Here is a 21661-nt window from a genome sequence, read left to right as displayed (position 1 = left end):
GATCTATCGATCTCGCGTCAGAATCTGCGGTATCCATCCGCCACTTGGCCTGGGGAAGAACCGAACGAGAGATCTGGCAACTTGTTACTTTAATGCGAGTGTTCCGCAAATCTGGTCTCAAACGGGCTGCTGTCCTACCTTGCCGGCGTCTTGGGCCAATGATGCTGGCTGCCCTGCCTCCATCCAACCGGTTAGCTATTGGTGGACGAAGACATCCCATCCACGGAATATGTATAACATGCACACTTTCGACGGGGTTGTAGACCACAAAAATAGGGAGACACGCTGTATCCCCAGGGGGGCACTTAGAACATGCCTATAAGGGGCAATGCAGGCCAATGCCCATATATAAGCATGGGCATGCTCCGTACCGCGTCAATGGATCTTGGGTGCGCACCACGAGTCTAACCATCCTCTCCACAACGAGGAACGAGGAAGGCGACGTTCGAGCCTCTTATTCAGTTGGTTCTTGAGTTTGCAGAGAGAATTGATCTTCGAATAGTTATTCTGCTGCAGTCGATCGCTCGGCTGAGATAGTGTGCATTGGTGGCTTGGATGCATCCAAACTATTGATCAGTTGCAAACCGGACATCAAGCACTGTCAGATCTTGTACTCCGTATGTTCAATATCTTATATCTGCCTGGTTCCGCACGTCTCTCTTCATTGTGCTTTTCATCTCCTTGACTGTGAATATGAATATCGACATCTCGTCGGATCCACCAACTCACCGGTCTCTCCTGACAGCCCGTCCCACGCTGCGATGCAAAGTCCATCTACCCCTACAAGCATCCTACCGATTCCAACCCCCGCTGGTGAAGACTATGATGTCACAGTAGACGAGGAGAGCGCCAACAGGCGGAAAGTTCTCGTCACCGTCCTTGGTCCGTTCTTCGGCATTTGTGTCCTGATCATTGCTGTGTCTCTGGCTATCCGCTACTGGAAAGAAAAACGCAAGCAAAACAACGTGAAATCGGCCGCCGAGATGATCCAGTGTCCAGACGATGCAAGCTCTGTGCCGTATTCGCCTACTTTCAGCAAATATTCAAGGGACATAGAGGCGTCCCCCTGGAAGCTCAAACCTGCACGGAACGAGCTGACTTGACCGATCGAATAGCAATCTTCTTATTTTTGCTAGCTGCGACTGTTTGGCTGGGACAAAATATGCACTGGGATAGGCGCTGGGATTGGAACTGGACCGGGGACTGGCATTGATTGTAGCTGCGGTTCAGCTGGGGGAATTTGCATGAGATTTGAATGGGTTATTTTATGTCTGCTGTTCTTTTCAGCCTGGAGTTTCTGGAGACAGCGTCACGATAGTTAACGGATTTCATGGCCCTTTTCATATTTACCGTTGATCACCTGTTATTTCGTCTTCTTTTTGAGTGCTTCATCTTACGACTTCACGATGTAAGTATCTTGATGTTGTTTTGTTCAGGGGGTTTGATCCCGTCTGTGGCTGAAACCGGATAGGAGAAACAATCATCCTCGAATTTTCTTTGACTCCCGTCCCATCAGCTTCAACTTCCAACGACGATGAAGAAACTAGAAAGCAAGATAGTGATGTTGGTCTATTCTTCTATCGTCTAAAGAGATATTGCTGTACAGTTATCCGAAGTATTGGTAGGCACCGTCTCAGCGTGAGGTCTATCAAATCAACCACCAAGATGGCCGACATCCTTACTTTCTACCACTTCAACGACGTCGTGAGTTGGTTCTACCATGTAGGACCAGGGCTTGCGTGCTCGGGTTTGCTAATAAAGTCAACAGTATCACATCTCAGACGCGAGTCTTATATCCAAATTTGCCCATGTCTTCGCTCGGGCCAGACCGGACAGTAAAAGCTCAGATATCCAACCCCTGACCATCTTCAGCGGAGATGTCTTTTCTCCATCTACGGAATCGTCTGTGTTAAAGGGCGAGCATATGGTTCCTGTTCTCAATCATCTGGATATTGGCCTTGCGTGCTACGGGAATCATGGTACGATCAGTTGATTTCTCTGCCATGCATTCATGCCTTTTGAAGATATTCGATATGAGTATTAATTCAACCTCCAGACTTCGACTTTGGTGAAAGCCGGCTGATAGAATTGTCTGGAAAGACGAATTTTCCCTGGATACTATCAAATGTAGTACATGCAACACCCCATAAGAACCCGGATTCCCACGTGAGGGATGGAAGCCTGCTTGCTCTTGCACAGGAGTATGTTGTTAAGACGATGGGGCAGTATAAGATTGGATTTATTGGCCTAGCTGGGACGTAAGTTCTTATGTCTATATAGCAACTTTTCTTGCCAAATCCTAGGTCAAATTCAATTGAACAATGGTGTTGACGGCTGATATTCTGCATCAGAGACTGGCCGTCAAACTGCCAACATCTACCACCAGCCCGGTTCCTTTCCCCAGCTGAAGTGGCCCATAAACTAGCCGTACGTCTACGTACCGTGGAAGGATGCGATTTCGTCATCGCGGCTACACACATGCGCCTTGCCGAAGACCTTTCCGTGTCAAACGCTACTCTAGACGGGGATGGGCGTATCGACCTACTCCTGGGAGGACATGACCACGATGTTGTTTGTCGAATTCTGGGTGACACCGATGATAATCCAGGGGCCATACTCCAAGGAATAACGGATAGTGCTGCTAGAATCAGGAACGGGGAAATAGTGCACGTTGAGGGTAACGTCAGAGTCGTCAAGAGTGGAACAGACTGGAGATCCTACTCCGTCGTACAGCTCAAGGTTCGGAAAGGAGGTGACAGTAAAGCACAGCTTGACAATATTGAAGGTACACAATAATATATTCCTTTTGCATTCATGTCACTATTTGAAACGCACATACTAATCCCCCCAAACATAGTCACTCAATATCTGGATCTCACTCGGATGCAAACCTACCCGAAAATACCGAAATGCTCAAAGACGTTGTCAATTCTTGGATCTGTTCAAAACCAAATAATGGATGCTGTTCGACATCCGCTGCTTCACACTTGTGTGCCGCTCGATGGCCGCTCTGCGATTATTCGTAGCCAGGAGACTAATCTAGGGAACATGCTGGCTGATGCAGTCCGAGCATTCTACGATACTGATATTGCATTCATTAACAGTGGAGGAGTGAGATGCGACAGGATAATTGCAGAGACTAATGGAAATAACGCATTAAAAGTCAAAGATATCATAGGTGAGAACTGCATCAGCTCAATTATAAGTATAACCATGGCTCATAACTTGCAATGCACAGATATCATGCCCTTTGACAATGCATTTGTTGTCAAGAGAGTCGGTGGAGCGACCTTGCTATCTGCCTTGGAAAATTCTGTCAGTGATTCTCACACGGATGGACGTTTTCTCCAGGTTTCTGGCATGCGATTCAAGGCTAGTTGGCAGAGGCCAGAAGGGAGTCGTGTTCTCGAAGCCTTCTTCGAACCCAAGGCCGGTGAGCTGGAGGAGATTAATCCAGGACGGACTTATACTGTTGCCATGGTTTCATTCATAGCCACTGGCTTCGACGGATATGACTGCTTCAAGGCTGAGGAGACACTGGTCGATGCAGAGAGTGCTATGACAGATACTAGCCTGATGTTGCAGATTTTCAGGCATTCCCGAAAATCTAACAGTGTAGAGAGCCGTGTAACTAACAATGCTGAGGAGAACGTGGAAGCTAGGAGCGATGCTGCAGGAGATGATAAGACTGAAATGGGGGTTAAACGTGCCATGGAGGCGATTATCACAGGCTATGATGACATTGATGGCCTACCAATTGTAAGTCCAGCTATCGACAATCGGCTTACCTTCGTCTCAACAACAGGCGTCGATCTATAATAGAACACGCTTTTCTCAAGTATCAAGCCCTCCTGAACCGCCCGGAGTAAAGAATGACACCGGCCGAATACAGCCGAGTTTGCCGAACCGGCCTCGTATTTGTCGAGTCAAGGGCGCAGATTCTGACATGCTGTACTCAAACACCTTCAGGAACTGTCTACCTGCCGTGGATGAAGCGTGAGTCAGAAAATATACCCTCAGGATGCTGAAAGACCACGACGATTTCGAATACCTGATTCTCGATGGCGACCAACTCCGTGAGCATCCGTGCCGGGAACCACTGCTCAAGCTGATAAATAAGGCTTTCTACGAGGGAAGTCGGGCAATATATAGCAGCTCCTTGAGTCGTTTCGAGAGCCTGGAAGAGCTACTCAATACAGTAGACGATCATGGAAGATGCTGTGTCCTTTTTCGAAGGACTCCGGGACAAACGACGAATGACTGGACCGATCCTGTTGCCACGGCGATGTTACGACCGTTTAGAGAGGCGATTGTTGGGCTGCCACATATCAAACACGAGCCAGTCGATGCGTCTGGTGATGTACTGACGGGCTACCACGATGATATCAAGTCCGAATACTGTGAACAGCCTGTTCGATGCAAGGGGAATACGCAAGATATCTTGTCCATTGCCATGTGGGAACCGGTATCCGTTGCTGTTAAACATGACCCGAGCTTGCTCCACAGTGGGCTGGCCTCTCGCTGCCTTGCCCTTCTAGAGGCAGATCTCTGCTCTCGGGTGAATGAAGCGAAGCTGACTACACGCAGACAAGAGGCTGCTGGGGCTAATCATGCACGATGTGAAGCTGGTCCCCTGACGATGCGGCTGCGGGCAACTTGGGAGATAAATGGAGACTACTGGAGCCGACGGGGCTTCACGCCGGTCGAGGTCCGCAGAGTCCCAGCAGGCGTATGGGGTGCGAAAGTGCCTTTTCGCCTGATGACTATGACGAAGACGATACACTGTTCATCTGATAGAAACGATGCATAGATGTTGGATAGATTTTGATAGAGCCTGTCCATGGCCCCCTTTCTTGCCCCCTTTCGGGTATAACAACTGTACAACCTGGCCATGTCTATTAATAAAACCCTGAGATATTGTCCTAGAGCCAACGAGAATCAAGCTATGAACGTTTCTAGGGTCCATTCTGGCCTCAACATGCATCCGCCAACACTGTCAATTGTTGGTGGCGCACCAGGGATGATGGATGGACGGCGGCTATAAACATCTCTATTGATAGCTGGCCATTTCATCCATGCTCCGTAGATATAACGATGTAACCAACTTGAACAGCTACCAATATCGAATACGACCGTTATTCTGAGCTTCTTCTCCTGTAAAGAGATACTCCGTAACCAGCTTATCCATCTGTATGTCCGCAAATCCATCGTCGAGTCCTCTGACAACGGCAATGAAGGAGTCTCGCCTCCAACGACCCATCCCTGCCACTCTCCATCTGTGATACCTCCAGTGACAGCAGCGCTCTTCACGGGGCTGACCCGTAGCTGCATGTCTAGCTGCGGCCTAGCTGCTAGGCAGCTGGGTCCCTTTGCAGGCGCCTGAAGATCCCTGAGGGGCGGGTGCTGGCGTAAGGTCTGACAAGCCAGAGTCATGCAGCGCTTGCGCCGGCCACCAGACTCGTTCCAGTGATCGATCGCCGGCAAGGTCGAGGACGAAGACGAAGAAGAAGCAAAGCGAGCGCTGCGGCTGGACAGGCTGGCCATCGACGGGCGCGTACGAAGCCCTGCCTGGCCATATAAAAACCGCCCTGTCCGCCGTGAGAGCTCAACCGCAGCCTTCTCTCACCTCGACCACCGGAAAACACAGCACCAACTAACTATCCAGCAAGCCTGCAACGCCCCCCGGAATGCCGCTGGAACCTCCTTTCCCTCCTCTCTACAGGCAGTCGGGCGTCGATACAGCTCTCGATGCGCCGGGCGACGGGAAGACGCAGGCTGGCCCATCTTCGGCCGGCCGGCTGCGCATCAAGCTCGATCCCATCGGCACGCTGCCTACCATCGCCCGCGTCAAGGAGCCATACACCGCACACGAGACGAGACACGGCAGCCACTCGGTGTATCTGGTCGAGGACGAGGGCATCGACAGGTTTGTGGCGGGCGACTTGAGCGTCAAGCGGCTCAACGATATCCATGGCCTGCTCTGGATGGCCGGGCGGCCGCTGAACGCGCGCAAGATGCAGCGGTACAAGATGATCGGCTTCGAATTCCTGCCCACGGAGCAGGCAGACCTGCATCTCATCCATTTCTCGAACAAGATCTACCTCAAGACGCTGCCAGACTACATCCTCGACTACGACTTCTGGGAGAAATACCTGTGCAAGGACGAGGCGCTGCACAAGCTGGCGTGCGGCTTCCTGCTCTCCTGGGTCTGGCTGATATGCTCGCCCATCGACCTGCAGCTGGCCCAGGACGCCCATCTCGTCTCGCCCCAGATCACCTGGCCGTGGTGGAAGCAGTTTGTCAAGGACTTCAACCGGCACGTCGACTTCAACGCCCTCGACAAGGTCAACAAGCGGTACCACTTCGGCGAGCTCAGGCTGGGCCGCATCAACACCATCTTCCGCCTGCGTTTCTTCCGCTCGCACTTCATCCGCGGCTATCTCTACAGCTATAACCGCTACCAGGTCTTCTTCGAGCGCAACTTTGGCTGGCTCATCGGGGCATTCGTGTATATTTCGGTTGTGCTCTCGGCCATGCAGGTCGGCACCGCCATACACCCGTTGAGCGAGAGCATCGCCTTCCACCGGGCTTCGTACGGCGTCGTTGTCCTGTCTATCGTTGCAGTGGCTGCCTGTCTAGCCTTTGTTGTCGTTCTCTTCTCCTGGATCTACCTCTATAACATGGTGGCTGCCATCTGGCACTCTCGCAGCGAGAGGCAGAAGAGGAAGAAACTCGCTGCCCGGCTGGCTCAAAAGTCTGAGCTCGCTGATGGAGCTTCATAAAAAACATCTTTTCTACTTGTTCTTTTCACGATACATGAGACTGTATGATCATTGTTGATTCATGGCTGATGGAGTTCACGGTGCCTAGAGCGTATATTTGTGATATCACATATGTTTATTTGTTTGTCTTGCGGTCATGGTCCAGGGCTTCGGATCTGCCGTGGAGTTATACATACCCCTTGTTCATACAGCTAGTTATATGCATATTTGCCAGAATAGCACTGCATTTTATCATGTCAGATTCAGGTGCTCCCTTTTATTAGGACTAGTAAGATAATAGTAAGATAATAGAATAAGTACCCGGCGGCTAGCAATAGGAAAAAGACATTTGGTTAAGTGGGAATCTTGGTGTTGACTGTCTAGTTCTGGAGATCTTCGAGAGATTCACCGAGCGTCTGGATCATGCCCATCAGCTCATTCCTCCGGCGGGTCCTGTCAGCTGGTTCGCCTGCAATACGCGTAATCTCTAGATCAGTCATCTCCAGAACCGAAGTAGGAGAAAAGATGGTGGGAAGCTTGGACATGAGATGCCGTTCAATCACCTGGCGGCAAACATTATCTACGAATGTCTTCATTGCAACCTACCAGTAGGGAGACCTTAAGTTAGCCAAGGTAGCCAAATGTTATCAATGCAACTTGTTACCTTGTAGTAAGCATCCAGGGCAGTCTTTGCTTCCTCGCATGCCCGTCTTTCCATATCAAAGATGACTTCTTCCTCCAAAGCTTCTTGTACCTGGCGGCGATGGTGTTCTCTCTCGTCATAATCTTGGCCCCAAGTACTTCCGAGGCTGCCTTTAGCCTTCTTAAGCGCACTCTGAATAGCATTCTTTGTACCCTTTTGTCTGGCCTTCTCGACATTGTCAGCATAGGAGTGATTGTACGTTATTGGTGGCATCTTCTCATCTTCACAAATGTTGTGGAGCTCTGCAAGCGCTGCAGCCAAGTTCTTCTGGAGTGAAGCTTTTATAGACCGCCATAACTCATTGCGAGCACGGTCTTCTATGAGGATATGACAGAGAGCCTGCTCAACAAATGTGCTTATTAACTTATGAACCCTTTTGGTGTGTGCGTGAGCTATAGTGCTCCAACGGCTCGATTGAACGTGGAATAATTCCATAAGTAATGAGTATCCATAAGTCCCACTGAGTTCCAGGCCTCTGGAATTTTTGTAAGCCTGAATGAGGTACATTAGTCGGTCATACAGCATTAGTCGGTCATACAGTTGAGAGCAAATAAGAACGCGGCATGAGCATATAATTGCATACTTACCGTCAGAATCCAGGTATCAACACCATCAATAAGAGTCTCGGGATTCCCCCATTCTAGTGGGAAAGCTGTGTCCACGTTGTCTTCATTCCTGTGATTATCTTTTCCTGCAGCTTTAAATCATATTTAAAAGCCTTAGTGTGCATATACCTGGCAAACGTGCTGTTCAGTTCATGGGCCCTGGATCGAACTCGATTGACTAAGACGTTGTTAGCTTTCAAGTTGAAAAACTGAGAGTAAACTCCTTGATACGTTCCCCCAGTCGCAGCTTGTACGAGTCCTTGAAACTGCATGCTGAGTTTGGAGAGAAAAAGCCTCTGCGCTTGTGCATTAGGCCGCTCTTCACCAAGCTCGGTGACCTCTTTTTGTGCATCTTCTAGCAGCTTCGTTATCTCGGAGCAGACTTTAGGGAGCTCGTTTGCGCAAGGAGTACTTCGAGTGAAGATTTGAGCGCATCGATGCCCACTCTGTTGGGACTAAGAAATCTACTCTTCCAGCCGGGTTTCTGAAACCAGCTGAGTTCTTTTTTCTTTCTTTCCTCGGCAGTTATCCCAAACTCAATCTCTTTTGGCGATGGGTTCTTCAGCAGATAGTAACCTAGCTTTAACTTGATAGGGCCTTGGTTTTTGGCCACGGCTACGATTCTCTCTTCAGTTCCATCATTAATGAGGTCAACTTTGGTGACAATACCAACAGTCCTAGTTCCTTCGTTATCAAATTGTCGAGCTGCCCGAATGATTGGCTGAGTTTCAACATCACTGGTAGCTGGGACCACAGCAAGGATAATGGTGCGTGGATTCTCGAGGTATGAATTGACCAGACTTTCAACGACAGAGCGGTCGTCACCTTCGGCTCCAGAGACGAGCCCTGGTAGATCAACTATAGTAAGATGAAGCCCAGTCTCACCGACGACCTCAATTCGCAGAACATCCAGACCAAATGGAGGGGCATCTTTCTGGTCCACGAAGCCCCTTAACCCCATGAGGGCTCCAACAGCTTCAATAATCTAAGGTAATTCATCATAAGTGTGAAGTTGCCTCTTATAAGCTCGGAGTTGACTTGCTGTTGCTTCATCTCGGGAGGAGTGAGGTATAATGGTTGCGGTAATGGTCTCCACCCCGGTAAAGTGACGGAGAACTATCTCAGTGGCAAATCTGGTACACAGGCCATCCTTTCGGGGGAACGGAATCTCTGTGATGCCTTCGAGGACTGAACTCTTCCCCGCGGACTGGTCGCCGCAGACAACTAGTTGTGGAAGAGAGATATGGTTTCCAGCTCCGCGAGCTCGGGCCTTGTCGATAAGGTTCAGCTTCGACTTGATTGAAGCTGACTCAATCATGGTATTAGGGCCCGCTGTCCGGAAATGAGCAGATATCGTCGCGCCGGGATATTTATCTTAGATTGCGTGGTTACTTTCACGCAATTGTGGCCAGAGGGGTGCCTATGCAGTGCAAGTTATTGTGTTCTTAGAAGAAGATAGCAAGATCAGTCAAGAAATAAAGGTAGCTTGGTATCAAGTTGGCAGCCGTCACCTTTAAGCTTGCTGTAACAAAACAACCATGACAATAATAAAGCCACTCACACGAGTGAAGAATCCCTGTATAGGCTAAACGATAGAATTCTAGATGTTCTATCAAGGATATGAAGTGTGCAATGAAACCACGATCCGGTAATATATGATTATATTACACCACACCGGCTATGTTCTGGCTATAAGTCATCAATATTGCCGTGTGTAGGGGAAAGGTCCCGCTTTGTGTAGACTGGAAGGATATAGTACAAACGGAAGAGGTATCACTTTAGCCTTGATACTGCTGAGGGGGCTCAATGTGCCCTTGGATATGGCTCTCAAGATGTCTGTTGTAAAGATGAAGCTGAAGGAAACAAAAGCATGAAACAAAGTCGATGAAGTCGATGAAGTGAGGTTGAAAAGAAGCCTTTATCCATCGCCCAATCGGGTTAGCCCGCCCGGCGCCTCTCGCCAACTTCCGGCCGTCGATGTTTTGTTTGTTATCAACTTTGGCCAACGAAGCCTGGAAACATCACGATCACAGTGTCTCTCACCCTCCATGCCACAATGATACCCCTCTTGAGACTAAAACATCACTGCATGTTGATGGTTAGCTTTATGGCGTGGTCTTGGGCCCACAGACCATATCAACCAGTCGGTTTTAATAACTAGCCTGCGACGATCCTAACCCGGTTAAGAATTCGGCTGCTCGGATGAAGGGAGTGATTCCCGAACACTCGCATCGGCTTTCGCTTGAGATCCAGCTTGTGCAAGTTGATTAGTCGTGCAGTTACTTCTTTTGAGCTTGAGATACCATCGTAGGGTTACTCGCGGTAACCCTACAATATTCTATTACCGGCATGGGTATTCCGTATGGATGGAATCTTTTACTAATGGTTCAAAACCTGGCGTTTAGAATAATAGAGTCCTCCGTACCCAATAATGAAAGCCGCAGTTGCACGCTAGTTTCAAGAGGACAGGAATAGTCTCTCTTATCTACGGAGATACTAATTAGCTGGACGGTCGAAACGGTTGAACGGGGTGTCTTATAAACCGAGCGGCACCCTGATGCAACGCAAGCATTATTGGCATCTTTGATTTCATAACCATTCCGAGAATGACTGCTTCTGTTCATTGCACTGCTTCCAGTCAAGATGACTATTGACGTGAAACCAGCTTGTCATGTATCAGAGTCTATTAGCGAAGATCCAGAAACGGGTGACAGCGATACTGCTCATGATCCGGATGCCCTCCACACTCTCGGCTATGCCCCTAAGCTGAAAAGGAACCGATCGCTTCTCACTCTCTTGGCTCAATCCCTGGCTATCGCTACTGTTCCCTACGGTGAAGGCGGGCCTCTTCTTAGCGCTATCTATGGCGGTGGGCCGCTGGCAATCTTCATCGGATGGCTTGTTGTGCTTGTGCTAGATCAATGCGTTGCACTCTCCCTTGGTGAACTCGTGTCACGATATCCAACCTCTGCAGGACCATATTACTGGACCTTTCAGTTGTCGAAAAAACATAAAGTCCTACTTTCGTTCATCAATGGCTGGGTATGGCTTGTTGGAACGTGGACGATTACTCTGTCCGTCAATTTTGGGTTTGCGGGAATTATCAACGCAACTGTGAGCATATATCACCCGGGCTGGTCAGCAAGCAGTTGGCAATTACTGCTTACCTTCTATTTCCTGTGCGTTCTTGTTTTTATCATCTGCGCATTTGGCAACCGGTATCTTCCAAAGGTGGATATGATATGCGCTACATGCACAGCAATCGTTATTATAGTAGTCCTGGTTACGCTCTTTGTCAAAACTGGGGCCCGCCGCCACAGCATCAGTTATGCCCTGGCGCACTACGACACAACTATGTCTGGATGGGGTGGGTTTAGCTTCTGCATTGGTCTGCTCCCGGCGGCATATACCTTTTCTGCCCTAGGAATGATATCTTCTATGGCCGAGGAGGTATATAACCCTTCTATTACTGTTCCCAAAGCAATAAGCCTCTGTATCCCCATTGCTGGCACAGCAGGACTTTTGTTTATACTACCGATATGTTTCACCTTGCCACCGTTACTGGATATTATCAACAACTCTCCCAGTGGCCAGGCACTACCATACGTCTTTAGCATTGTCATGGACTCACCACACGGCGGCCTTGCCCTTATGGTTCTTATCTTTATTTTGGTCCTACTTTGCGACATTAGCGTAACCGTAGCCGCTTCTCGCACCACCTGGGCTTTTGCACGCGACGAAGCCATTCCTATGTCGAATATATGGGCGCGAATTGATGACAGATTGGGTACTCCCCTCAATGCCCTGACACTTTTGACTGGCGTACAAATGCTTCTCGGCCTAATAAACATCGGAAGCACCAGCGCATTTACAGCATTTGTCTCCGTGGGAGTGATTGCCCTGGCAGTCAGCTACGCAATTCCCATTGGTATCAGTTTATATTACAAGCGTAGCGAAGTGCGCAAAGCGAAATGGAACTGTGGTCCGCTTCTGGGTTTGGTGTCCAATGTTGTTGCCCTTGTCTGGATCGCATTTGAACTTGTACTCTTCAGCATGCCGACTGTTCTGCCAGTTACTCCTGCGTCGATGAATTATTCATCCGTTGTGTTTATTGGGTTTTTGGTTATCTGTACAGTATGGTATTTTCTTTACGGGAAAAGGAGTGAGTCTCCCCCCCCCTTCTCATGCTGCTCAAACACCAAGATACTAAATCAATTAGCTTATAAAGGTCCGCCTACTGCTGAGGGTATATAAACCCATAGGAAAATATTAACATAGTTGATATGGTTGGAGTAAACATCTTCTAGTTAGCTAATCAAAATATGCTGCACAACGGGGTATAAGTGAGATATCATGTCGACAAAATCAATCAAAATTTAAACCAAATTTAAACCAAAGGAAAGTACCAGGAATAAAAGAGCGATGCTTGTAACACGAAACGTCTTAGGTGTTGAGGTTCGGTAAATAATAAAGGCCGGAATTAGCGTAAACATCGTAAATTGTGTGAAACCTGGCAACAGTCATCATTTTGTGTAAGCAGGGAGTATCTTCTCTCTATCATCAACAACCATAGCTGCAACCAGCCTCTTCTCTGGCCCGAACAGGTAGATTTCTCCAAAGTCCAACACCTCGATATCTGAACGGGTGGACAGTTGCTTTTCAGCGTCTGACGGGGTGATAATTCTCCACAGCGCAACAGCTATCTCAACAATGACAGCTGAGACGAAAAAGACAATAATCAGTACCGCAGTAATGAGTGTCCAGGCCATGATAGGGCGCGCAGATAGCCAGTCAAGGAAAACCGAGAAATCACGGCTGGCAATAATATCTTCGAGGCGCATCCTATCAGCATATGCAGATATCTGAGACCTCGCTGGGGGCAGAGACGCTGCTATTGGTGCTGGTAATGCTGTAGAAGCGGAAGTTGATGTCGAGATAGATCCTGGAAGCGCGGCTAACTCCTCTCTAAGCGCGGGTGTCGGCAAATGGTCGGGTAAAATTGGAGATTTGCACCGCGGGTTCTCCCGCCCTTTGGTTGACGGTGAGAATGACGGCAAAGAGGACCATCGATCAGCAAGATATGCGTACTTCTCTAGCAGTATGTTGTCACAGCCTTTGAGCGTGTGGCGCGCCCTACTGCTGGTGATAAACGAGAAGACCGCGGTGCAAGGCTGAGAACCTGCGGTGACCCTAGGAGTGCCCCTGAGGCCATCACCACCTGGGACAAGAATTGGCGCAGAGAAAGCCAGTGGGAGAACATAGATCCAGAGAGCAGCGTGTGCCTTCATCTTGCAGTCAGTGTATTCCGACGGTTTGGTTTAAAACTAGTGAAACGATCGAGCAAGGCAGATTTCGGTGTTTGGGATGAGATCGTATCGATTCGCTCTCCCCTCGTAAAAGCAACTATAGGCTGAAGGTTATTATCACCACTCAGCGCGATATGATCTGCGAAAGAAGCTCTACCGCCAAGTCAAAAGCTCAGAGAGCGGCGTGTGAAGTCGATACATATTTGGGCATCGACATGATTCCAGAGCGAGATAGAGAGGAGAGACGGGAAGCGAGCAAGCTAGGAGAATTAGCGGATGGACAGCGAAGATATATTTTTTTTGCCTCTACATCTCGTTCTCATGCAGAACACCGCTAATTCTCAGTAATGCGCGCTAGGTGAGCTTGTCGTCGCTCTTCAAAGTACCTTTCATATGGCAAACGCTGCAAGGGGGTACTTTGTGTGCAAAAATGAGGTGGTTGCAGGAGAGTTTACGTGCTGTGCAACGCCTGATCCCCGCAGCGAGACAGGACGGGAGTTTCCCCATGTGCCTGGGCCTGCGGGCTCAAGTGGACAAATGTGTTATTCTAGCTGCTTGGGGGCTTCAGGGGTAATCGGAAGTTTTACGATAGGCTCCTGTGTATGCAGTACGTAAGCTGAAAGCTGGAGATCGCTTAACTAGCCTCGTTATATCGGGAGCGGGGAGAATAGGAAGAGGAAAAATGTCTGACAAGCATCAACCAGGTCTTATCATCCGCGACGTTGCCTGACCCTCCTTCATCCTGATGGCTGATCATTTTTTTCAAACCCCTGAATGTTCCGCTTCAGGTTGATTAACTTCGAGATATTGATTAAATAAGCTGATGCAAAGGTTTTTTTTAATAGGGTCAGTTGATAACACTCCACTCTATTAGCGTATTTTCACCATAATATATCATGTGACTATGTATAACCTGTATTATTTTTGTTATGTAAGGGAAACGAACGGAATGCTCGAAACATCTCACAGGAAGCAATATATACAACAACGCGCAGGGGCAGAAAAAAATGAACAGATAGAAAGAAACGATGGTGGCGGGAAAGATTAATGAAAGACTCAAGGTATTACTCCATTCGATCGAGCTTCACATCGTGGATTGATATGACATGTGGCCCGACATAACTCTTCTGGCGGATGAGGTACCAAATGACGACGAAAATGGTCACTCCACCGGTCATCAGGGATGCGTAGTTCATTGTAGCAGCCGACGTGGGCATGCTGAATGGGAAGCAGAAGATAATGACAAAAGTGACAATATACAGGCAGCTAATGGTATTTACCACATAGCCAACCCATCCTTTCATAAAGAAAGGGCCTGGGGTGATGCCTTTGCGGCCTCGGAGGAGGTGAGGCAGGATTGCTGCGAGGTACGAGAGGGTGGACAGCTGCACATAGCATCCGACGAAGGCGTTGAAAGCGGTAGTTGAGCCGACATAGATGCATCCAAGTACAGTGACAACGGCGACGCAGACAGCAGTTGAATTGAACGGGTTGTGGTAGGTGGGATGTACCCGGGCGATGAAGTCGGAGAAAGGAGTAGCATTGTCACGGGCGAGGGTCCAGAGGACACGTCCGGCTGTGATATAGCAGCCTATACAGGTGATAAAGGTAGGTAGAAACGCAATAATGAGTAGTCCAAAAGCTCCAGCCCTGGTTCCGGTGGCCTGGTGGTAAATTGTTGCCAAGGGGAACGTGGTGAAGGTTCCAAGTACGGCATCTAGATCATTGATAGAGTAGAAAAGAGCAATCATGTATGGAACGGCAGTGATAAAGCCCGTGACAGTCTGCGCCATGATTGCACGCGGGATGTTCTTGCTTGGACTAAAGGCGCCACGCATCAGCTCAAGGTTTATAGTTATACGCTCATATCAGAAGCACTTACTTGGGGATCTCCTCGGCCATATGGGAGGTTAAATCACTGGTTCCTACACTGTATGCGCCATTGAGCATTCCAAGCAAAAATACTAGGCCATCACTTTTGTACCCGGTGGTATTGGACCAGTTCCTCCAGACAAAGTCGCTTGTGGCGAAACCTTTACCGTTATAGCGTGGCATCACAGCGCATACTATAATAGTAACAAACACACCCGCTAGAATAAGGAACATGCCGATATTTGAGATAATTGGCAAGGCCTTGTTAGCGAAGAGCACGGTGAGGCAACACATCCAGGTGCAAATTAAGTAGCAGACGAAGACCTGCCATGCCTGAGGTGTATGGTCTGGGTGGAATATCAAGTACATAGACATGACTTGGTTTCCGAGAATGGATGATATGGAGGCTGCACCAAATAGCCATGCCAAAGCATTCCAGTATCCCGCAAACCATCCCACGGGGCGGCCATAGCGGCCGGCGGTGGCTGAGGCCCAGTGGTACACTGCGGAAAATGATAAGTTAGCCTTCCTATTTAGTCTCAGATATTGCTGACTGCGAGCTATGATGACAAACAACTTACCGCCGGCAGCAGAGGGAATAGCAGAAGCCAGTTCAGCGATTGAGGCCGAGATAAACCAGTAGAAAAAGGAGACAACAATGCTATGGCCCAGATTTTAACATGTGCTCGCTTACCCGCGTCTGCAGCGTAATTACTTACTACTCATAGATAACTCCGGGAGGCCCGCCGTTGAAGATGGCCGTTGTCTAAGTGGACGGGGTAGTTAGTGTATCAGTAGCCGACATTAATGCTGAATGTCTCATTGCTTGGATCCCAACGGCCAGGCAACGCATGCAAATAAAATGTATTTTGTCAGGGCAAAAGCATGGACTCACAACACTGCCACCCATTGCAATCCAAGTGTTTCCTGCTGTAACGCCAATAGCGCACATACTGATCAGGCTAAAGTTGCGATCAAGCTGTTGCTTGTGACCCGACGAGTTTATCATCGGGTCTATACCTGGCGAATCTGGCGACTCGGTTGTTGTAACGGTAGCGCCAACCTCCTTCATCTTGTCCTTTGGCGATGCCAAAGGAGACTCGACTTGCTTCTCGGATTCAGCCATGGCTATTGTTCTTGCCCGAGAGTGTAAGGAAAAAGCCACCCGAGCTTCCCAGATGTCTTCGATAGCTGATATCAGGGAAGAAGCTTTTGGAGGCTTTGAATGGTGCTAAAGAGGCCGCGAACGGACAGCAGTGGAAGAATCAAGAGAACGACGTAGCGGGTGAATGGGAAAAAGAAATACTAGTAGATGCGAGAAGCTGAAGAATATGATGAAGAATGTGCTTGCTGCAGGAAAAAACGGACAAATTGAATATCCCGCTAGGTAGGACAGAACCAGGGAGTTGGACAGGATTGAAGAACAGATGGTTCTACCAACAGGTTTACCAAGTCGAGACAGGGAGACTCAAATTCGGACCTGCCTGCCAGGCCACGGATTTGTGACGAGAAAGATTGAATAAATGCTTTCCTGTGGTCAAAGGGTTGAACAAAAACGTGGCGTTGGCGTTTTCTGGAAGACAGGGCAATCCCTTGAATGGTGCAGGGAGACGGCAGGGAGTGTGCCCAGGTCAAGGACAAATGAAACCTCAGAAGGGCTTGATAGTCCACTGTCAACAGTCGACTCTTCCCGGATGGAGTAGGAAATCCGCTATCCATGTATGTGCCTCAAGCGTGCTTACAGGCCAGCCACATATCAGGCCAGAGTACAAGTTCTCCATCGCATTCAAGCAATATCATTCTCGGCTCGACAGTCTTGTGGGAGATAATAGGCCCCGCTAGACATGGGGGAGCATGTCTCCATCTCCATGCTTGGGGTGGAGGCGAGGGATGGGACAGCGTAGAGAGTGGAAGCATCGGTAACTTGGGAACAAGACCCTATATCCTAGCTAGCTTGTCATGATTGGCAGAGTCTCAGGGCCTAGTAGATTTAAGGATTAGGCTGGTTCCATTTCGCGAGTGGACTTTCGCGGGCAGAGTTTCTCGTCCCGCTGGCGAGTCTCCTTGTTCCCCTCCGGATGGATTGCGAGAGAAGGAAAAAGCAAAGAAAGGGAGTGAGGCCTTCGTATATGCAAGTGAATTTTGGCTTCTTTGGAGCTGATATGGGTACTCTCGAGGCGCAGAAATTTGGCGTCGAGCAGGCTGCAGGATGCACATCTGCTTGGTGGAATGATTCTCGAGTTCTGGACAGCCATCTCCGGTGGCCAATACTGCATAATGCATGATGCACGAAGATGCCATCTAAATCGCAGGGTATTTTCTATACTCCGTGCAAGCCGGTGAGACATATATTTCTGTGCTATTTCTTGGAGTGAATCGAACCCCATCCGCATCTCACGTTCTTTTTCGGTATCGCCTTTAGTCTCGGTGTTCTCTGCTAATTTGGTGCTTGGTACGCCGTGCCGTGCAGCCTATACCAGCACCTCCATAGTTATAGTAACTAATAAAATGACCAATATATGTTAGACATCTGATGTCGGGCGTGTGAACTGAGCAGTACTGCCTAGTAATACCCGATTCTAAGCAACGGCATGGCATCTAGATGATGCGTTTCAACCTTATGAATATTGGATGTTCACGTCAAGCCATCTGGATGAAACATAAGCATCGTCAATCAGTTCTGGCAAACTTCCACCTGTGTGAAGTTCTCACAGCGCCCTTTTCTTTTCTTCGTTGCTTTTTTGGCAAATTTCAGCCATCGCGCGTAGAGGCTCCCGTTATCGTATAGACAGGGCGCTAGGCCATGCAAGATAGCCTCAGGCCTTGCAGTCAGGACAGGCACACAGGGTTTCTGTCACAAAATGCCAAAGTGGCTGCTCGGCCTAGGCATATCTTTACCGATGCACGGAGCAGACCGAGGATAAATTCTCCTCCCCGAGACAGAAAAAAAGCCCTGAAACTCCCACGTAATGAATACCTACCAGAACACTGATGCCGCATATCTTTTAACCCCTTTAGGTGTCACGATGGAAGGAGGTGGATGTTCTGGCCGGCAAGCCACCCGTATCCGTTGCGCCCACGACACTGCCTATTGGATGGCTATATTTTCTGGTTTCACACCCGACTGGCCCACCCCATTGTTGTTATGGATATGTGAGCTTGTTCTATATATACGGATACAGAACTTTGGGGATGGCGCCCTTTGGGTCTTGCTTTTCGCCTCTTTCTCGATCTATCTGACAAGCAAGATGTGGCTTATTCAAATTAGCGAGATGGCCTTCTGGAATCGAAGCATTTTAGGTTCTTAACGGCAGGTAGTTATATCTACCTGAACTAAAAACGAAATCATTCTTGCGAAAAGCTACAAAGTAAACGACAGAGCAGGATCTTCGTACGTACCCACGACAGCGCCCCTGAAAATTTATCAACATCCTTCGCTTCCCTGCATGCTCTGCCAATGAACCTCCAGGTCGCTATTGGTCCCTCGAATGTCATTGAACTTTAATAAAGAGACGATGCAAATCTTGCAGGGCCTGTTCCCCTAAGTAGTCGAGGGCGTTCAGCATTTTTGCCCAGAATGAAAGCTTGGAGTGCATGCTCTTCGTTAAAAAAAGCCACGATTTTGGGTTAAGATTGCTGTTGACTGTAGTGAGATAGTTAGGTAGCCTGGCAACCCTGGGGGAACGTTGTCTTTACATCCCAAGATGGATTAATTAGTTGTCCCCCTGGGTGAACAGCCAATCCTTACCGGACCGATGCTCTCAAAGCTTGCACATACGGGGTGCTGGGGAAAGGGGATAAAGTGTCTAGGTTCAATACTCCGTACAAATATATATTATATTCCAATCGCCCTGTCACGGATATTGTCCACATGCATGAAAATTCCAGTGGACTGGGTTCGGCCGGAAACCTGACTGCTTATCCAACAGCTTAGCAAGTGAGGAACGGGAAAGAGAGTGGATATTTAACGTACTGTCGTGGCCTCTCCCACACAATATTCGATATATCGCCTGCAACCATGACTGCCCTGGACACTTCATATGCAAGCGGTTTCCAGAAGGAAACATGGACCTTGTATTCCTTTGGAATCTTGGTCTTGGTCTTACGAACGTGAGCTCTCCCATGGATAGCGCCTCATCTCTTGACTTATCATGGACTGACGTATAGGGTAATTTGTTGCGGTTGGCAGAATTGCTCGAGTGAGACGACTCGGACTGGGTTCGCTACAGTATGACGATTACCTGATGATCACAGGAGGCATATGGTACACATTGCTATGCATCTCCCTAAATCAAGTGGTCGCCGTTGGCGGTTCCAATTTGATGGATGAAGAGGACATACGGAATCTCACCCCGGAGATCAAGGCACAGCGTGTCAAGGGGAGCAAATGGGTGTTTGTTTCAGAACATGCGTTCGTGATGACTATTTGGACGTTGAAGGCCTGCATGATCATATTATACCGCCGCATCATGTAAGGATCTGCTTTGCTGCGTTTGTCGAATGGAGGAGTCAGATTTTGCTAACCGCGCTTGTTTCGATAACCAGGGATGGACTAAGCCAACAGCGCCTTGTGAAATATCTCACCATCTGGGTTTTCCTGGGATTCGTCGGTTCAGAGCTGGCGCTCTTCTTAATATGCCGACCTCTACCGAACTATTGGGCTGTTCCCACACCAGACTGTCAGTTCAATCTCGATAATAACCCACAGCAATATTGCGCAAAAATACTAAAACGTTTTGACTAGATCAATGCTCGTCCTACCAATACTATGAGATAATTCAGGGTGTTCTCGCGATTTCATCAGACATTCTCATGCTGCTCATCGCTATCCCACTCCTGATGGCTGTGCGGCTACCCCAAAAACAGAAATTGATCCTTGTTTTCATTTTTGGACTGGGTATTTTCATCATCATTGCAGCAGTCTTGACAAAGGTATATTGTCTGGTACCATCCCTGATCTCCTACGTGTACCTGAACTGGTACTTTAGAGAAGCGACTGTCGCAATGCTTGTCACTTGTCTCCCCATGACATGGTCGTTGTTAAGAGATATATTCCCTGCTCTTAAGAGCTGGACAGGCGGATCGCGACAATATGGAACGGGAAAAGGAACATCGGGGCGCAGAACAGGGTCTCGTCCTCCTTTCCAGTCGACAAAGGACCACATGCAATTGAACTCCTTCAGCCGCGGCCAGTTATCCCACGGGAACACCACTGAAAGTGAAATAGCGTATGAATCCAGCCATGGACTACCACATGGCCATGGCACCAAGTATCAGGATGACGCTGAGCCCCTGAAATCAATACATGTCCGTCAGGATGTTACCGTGACGGTACAAGATGAACGGGACAGCGACGAGACACTTTCGAGCAGTTATCCCAGACATCAACGTAAGGCAGCAGGCTGGGATCTGGCTTGATTCCTCTCATAATATATGAAGCCGCCTGCTCGGTGATTTTCAACGAATTTATACCCTGATTAGGAGGAGTGTTATGGCGTTTGTTTGCTTGTTGGTCGCGGTGGTTTCGTTGGGCTCACGATTCCGGTGGTATTTCTTTCTTGTGGATATTATAATGATGAATATATAAAGGAATTTAATGGAGTTTAAGAGTTTTCGCTCCCCGGCAACAATATTTACTAGTAGTTGTCGACATCTTTTTGACCTGATGTTCGGAGGACTTGATATCGGTACTTTTGATCGGTAATTTTGGGTGGTAACCATGTATCATGCGGTACAGATATTTGCCGTATGGTTTGCATTCTATTGGTGGTCTGCGGTACATATCACGATTAATAAGCCAAAGTTACATGACACTAGTCCTATATTGGAAAGATACTGCTTAGTCATTTCCTTCATATCATGTGATGGGGATATTACAGAAAAATTATCATGTGATATTGCTGTTTAGTCATGGCCAATGAACATTCATGCCCTTGAAATAAGGTTATCAGGCCCGAATGTCCCCGATAATCATTATTATTTGATCGACGGAGTTACGAGAAGCAAAGGAGTCGTACGGAGTACTTAAGGTACGATCATTCTTCCTTCGATGGGGTCAGTTCAATCATGATCAGACCTCCTAACGCGGGTAGCAAATGCCGAGAAATTTGATCCGAACTTTCATCCTCCTGTAAATAGGCCCGCGAGAAGCAAGAAAGTCTGCATGAAAACTACTCGGTGCCTGGCCTGTGGTGGCCAGGCAGAAGCATCTATGGAGATAGTTCACAGTTATTGGAAAGGGAATTAAACCTAACTGTCTCCTTTCTGGTCCCAGCCATATGGTTCGCACGCCGGTAGGCCAATACCAATAGATAAGACAGTTTGAGGATTATACTCCTGGAGGGTGCTTTCAATAAAGGCCTTCCCTGATTTTAAAATCCTCTGAACCAAAGGGCACCTTGCAATTTGACTAGG

General features: G+C 48.5%; 10 protein-coding genes across 10 annotated transcripts; 6 read left to right on the top strand and 4 right to left on the bottom strand.

Moving 5' to 3' along the window:
• Positions 1-761: 761 nt before the first annotated feature.
• On the top strand, positions 762-1103 carry TRV_00239 (uncharacterized protein; the record flags this gene model as incomplete). Its single annotated transcript, XM_003025553.1, has 1 exon — positions 762-1103. The coding sequence occupies one exon, from the start codon at positions 762-764 to the stop codon at positions 1101-1103; it is 342 nt and encodes a 113-aa protein (XP_003025599.1).
• Positions 1104-1330: 227 nt separating this feature from the next.
• Positions 1331-3819, top strand: TRV_00238 (5'-nucleotidase, putative; the record flags this gene model as incomplete). The annotated part of the gene is made up of 6 exons (XM_003025552.1): positions 1331-1412; positions 1472-1704; positions 1769-1979; positions 2057-2258; positions 2352-2785; positions 2858-3819. 6 exons carry the CDS (start codon positions 1331-1333, stop codon positions 3817-3819), a joined length of 2124 nt encoding a protein of 707 aa, XP_003025598.1.
• A 202-nt stretch (positions 3820-4021) lies between these two features.
• TRV_00237 (uncharacterized protein) lies at positions 4022-4810 on the top strand (the record flags this gene model as incomplete). Its single annotated transcript, XM_003025551.1, has 1 exon — positions 4022-4810. The coding sequence occupies one exon, from the start codon at positions 4022-4024 to the stop codon at positions 4808-4810; it is 789 nt and encodes a 262-aa protein (XP_003025597.1).
• A 128-nt stretch (positions 4811-4938) lies between these two features.
• Positions 4939-5544, bottom strand: TRV_00236 (uncharacterized protein; the record flags this gene model as incomplete). Its single annotated transcript, XM_003025550.1, has 1 exon — positions 4939-5544. The coding sequence occupies one exon, from the start codon at positions 5542-5544 to the stop codon at positions 4939-4941; it is 606 nt and encodes a 201-aa protein (XP_003025596.1).
• Positions 5545-5687: 143 nt separating this feature from the next.
• Positions 5688-6782, top strand: TRV_00235 (uncharacterized protein; the record flags this gene model as incomplete). Its single annotated transcript, XM_003025549.1, has 1 exon — positions 5688-6782. One exon carries the CDS (start codon positions 5688-5690, stop codon positions 6780-6782), a length of 1095 nt encoding a protein of 364 aa, XP_003025595.1.
• Positions 6783-7141: 359 nt separating this feature from the next.
• TRV_00234 (dynamin GTPase, putative) lies at positions 7142-9387 on the bottom strand (the record flags this gene model as incomplete). Its single annotated transcript, XM_003025548.1, has 6 exons — positions 7142-7363; positions 7426-7856; positions 8003-8139; positions 8199-8451; positions 8538-9054; positions 9112-9387. 6 exons carry the CDS (start codon positions 9385-9387, stop codon positions 7142-7144), a joined length of 1836 nt encoding a protein of 611 aa, XP_003025594.1.
• Positions 9388-10712: 1325 nt separating this feature from the next.
• On the top strand, positions 10713-12323 carry TRV_00233 (GABA permease, putative; the record flags this gene model as incomplete). Its single annotated transcript, XM_003025547.1, has 1 exon — positions 10713-12323. The coding sequence occupies one exon, from the start codon at positions 10713-10715 to the stop codon at positions 12321-12323; it is 1611 nt and encodes a 536-aa protein (XP_003025593.1).
• Positions 12324-12592: 269 nt separating this feature from the next.
• Positions 12593-13357, bottom strand: TRV_00232 (uncharacterized protein; the record flags this gene model as incomplete). The annotated part of the gene is made up of 1 exon (XM_003025546.1): positions 12593-13357. One exon carries the CDS (start codon positions 13355-13357, stop codon positions 12593-12595), a length of 765 nt encoding a protein of 254 aa, XP_003025592.1.
• A 1082-nt stretch (positions 13358-14439) lies between these two features.
• Positions 14440-16373, bottom strand: TRV_00231 (choline transporter Hnm1, putative; the record flags this gene model as incomplete). The annotated part of the gene is made up of 4 exons (XM_003025545.1): positions 14440-15196; positions 15258-15908; positions 15967-16013; positions 16143-16373. 4 exons carry the CDS (start codon positions 16371-16373, stop codon positions 14440-14442), a joined length of 1686 nt encoding a protein of 561 aa, XP_003025591.1.
• Positions 16374-19265: 2892 nt separating this feature from the next.
• TRV_00230 (UbiD family decarboxylase, putative) lies at positions 19266-20665 on the top strand (the record flags this gene model as incomplete). Its single annotated transcript, XM_003025544.1, has 4 exons — positions 19266-19357; positions 19437-19718; positions 19793-19926; positions 19992-20665. The coding sequence occupies 4 exons, from the start codon at positions 19266-19268 to the stop codon at positions 20663-20665; spliced, it is 1182 nt and encodes a 393-aa protein (XP_003025590.1).
• Positions 20666-21661: the final 996 nt, after the last annotated feature.

Source organism: Trichophyton verrucosum, assembly GCF_000151505.1.
Source record: "Trichophyton verrucosum HKI 0517 chromosome Unknown contig00019_1.f1.exp, whole genome shotgun sequence".
Classification (NCBI taxonomy): Eukaryota; Fungi; Ascomycota; class Eurotiomycetes; order Onygenales; family Arthrodermataceae; genus Trichophyton; species Trichophyton verrucosum.
Note: the sequence above shows the minus strand (reverse complement) of the source record. Positions and strands in the feature narration are given on the sequence as shown.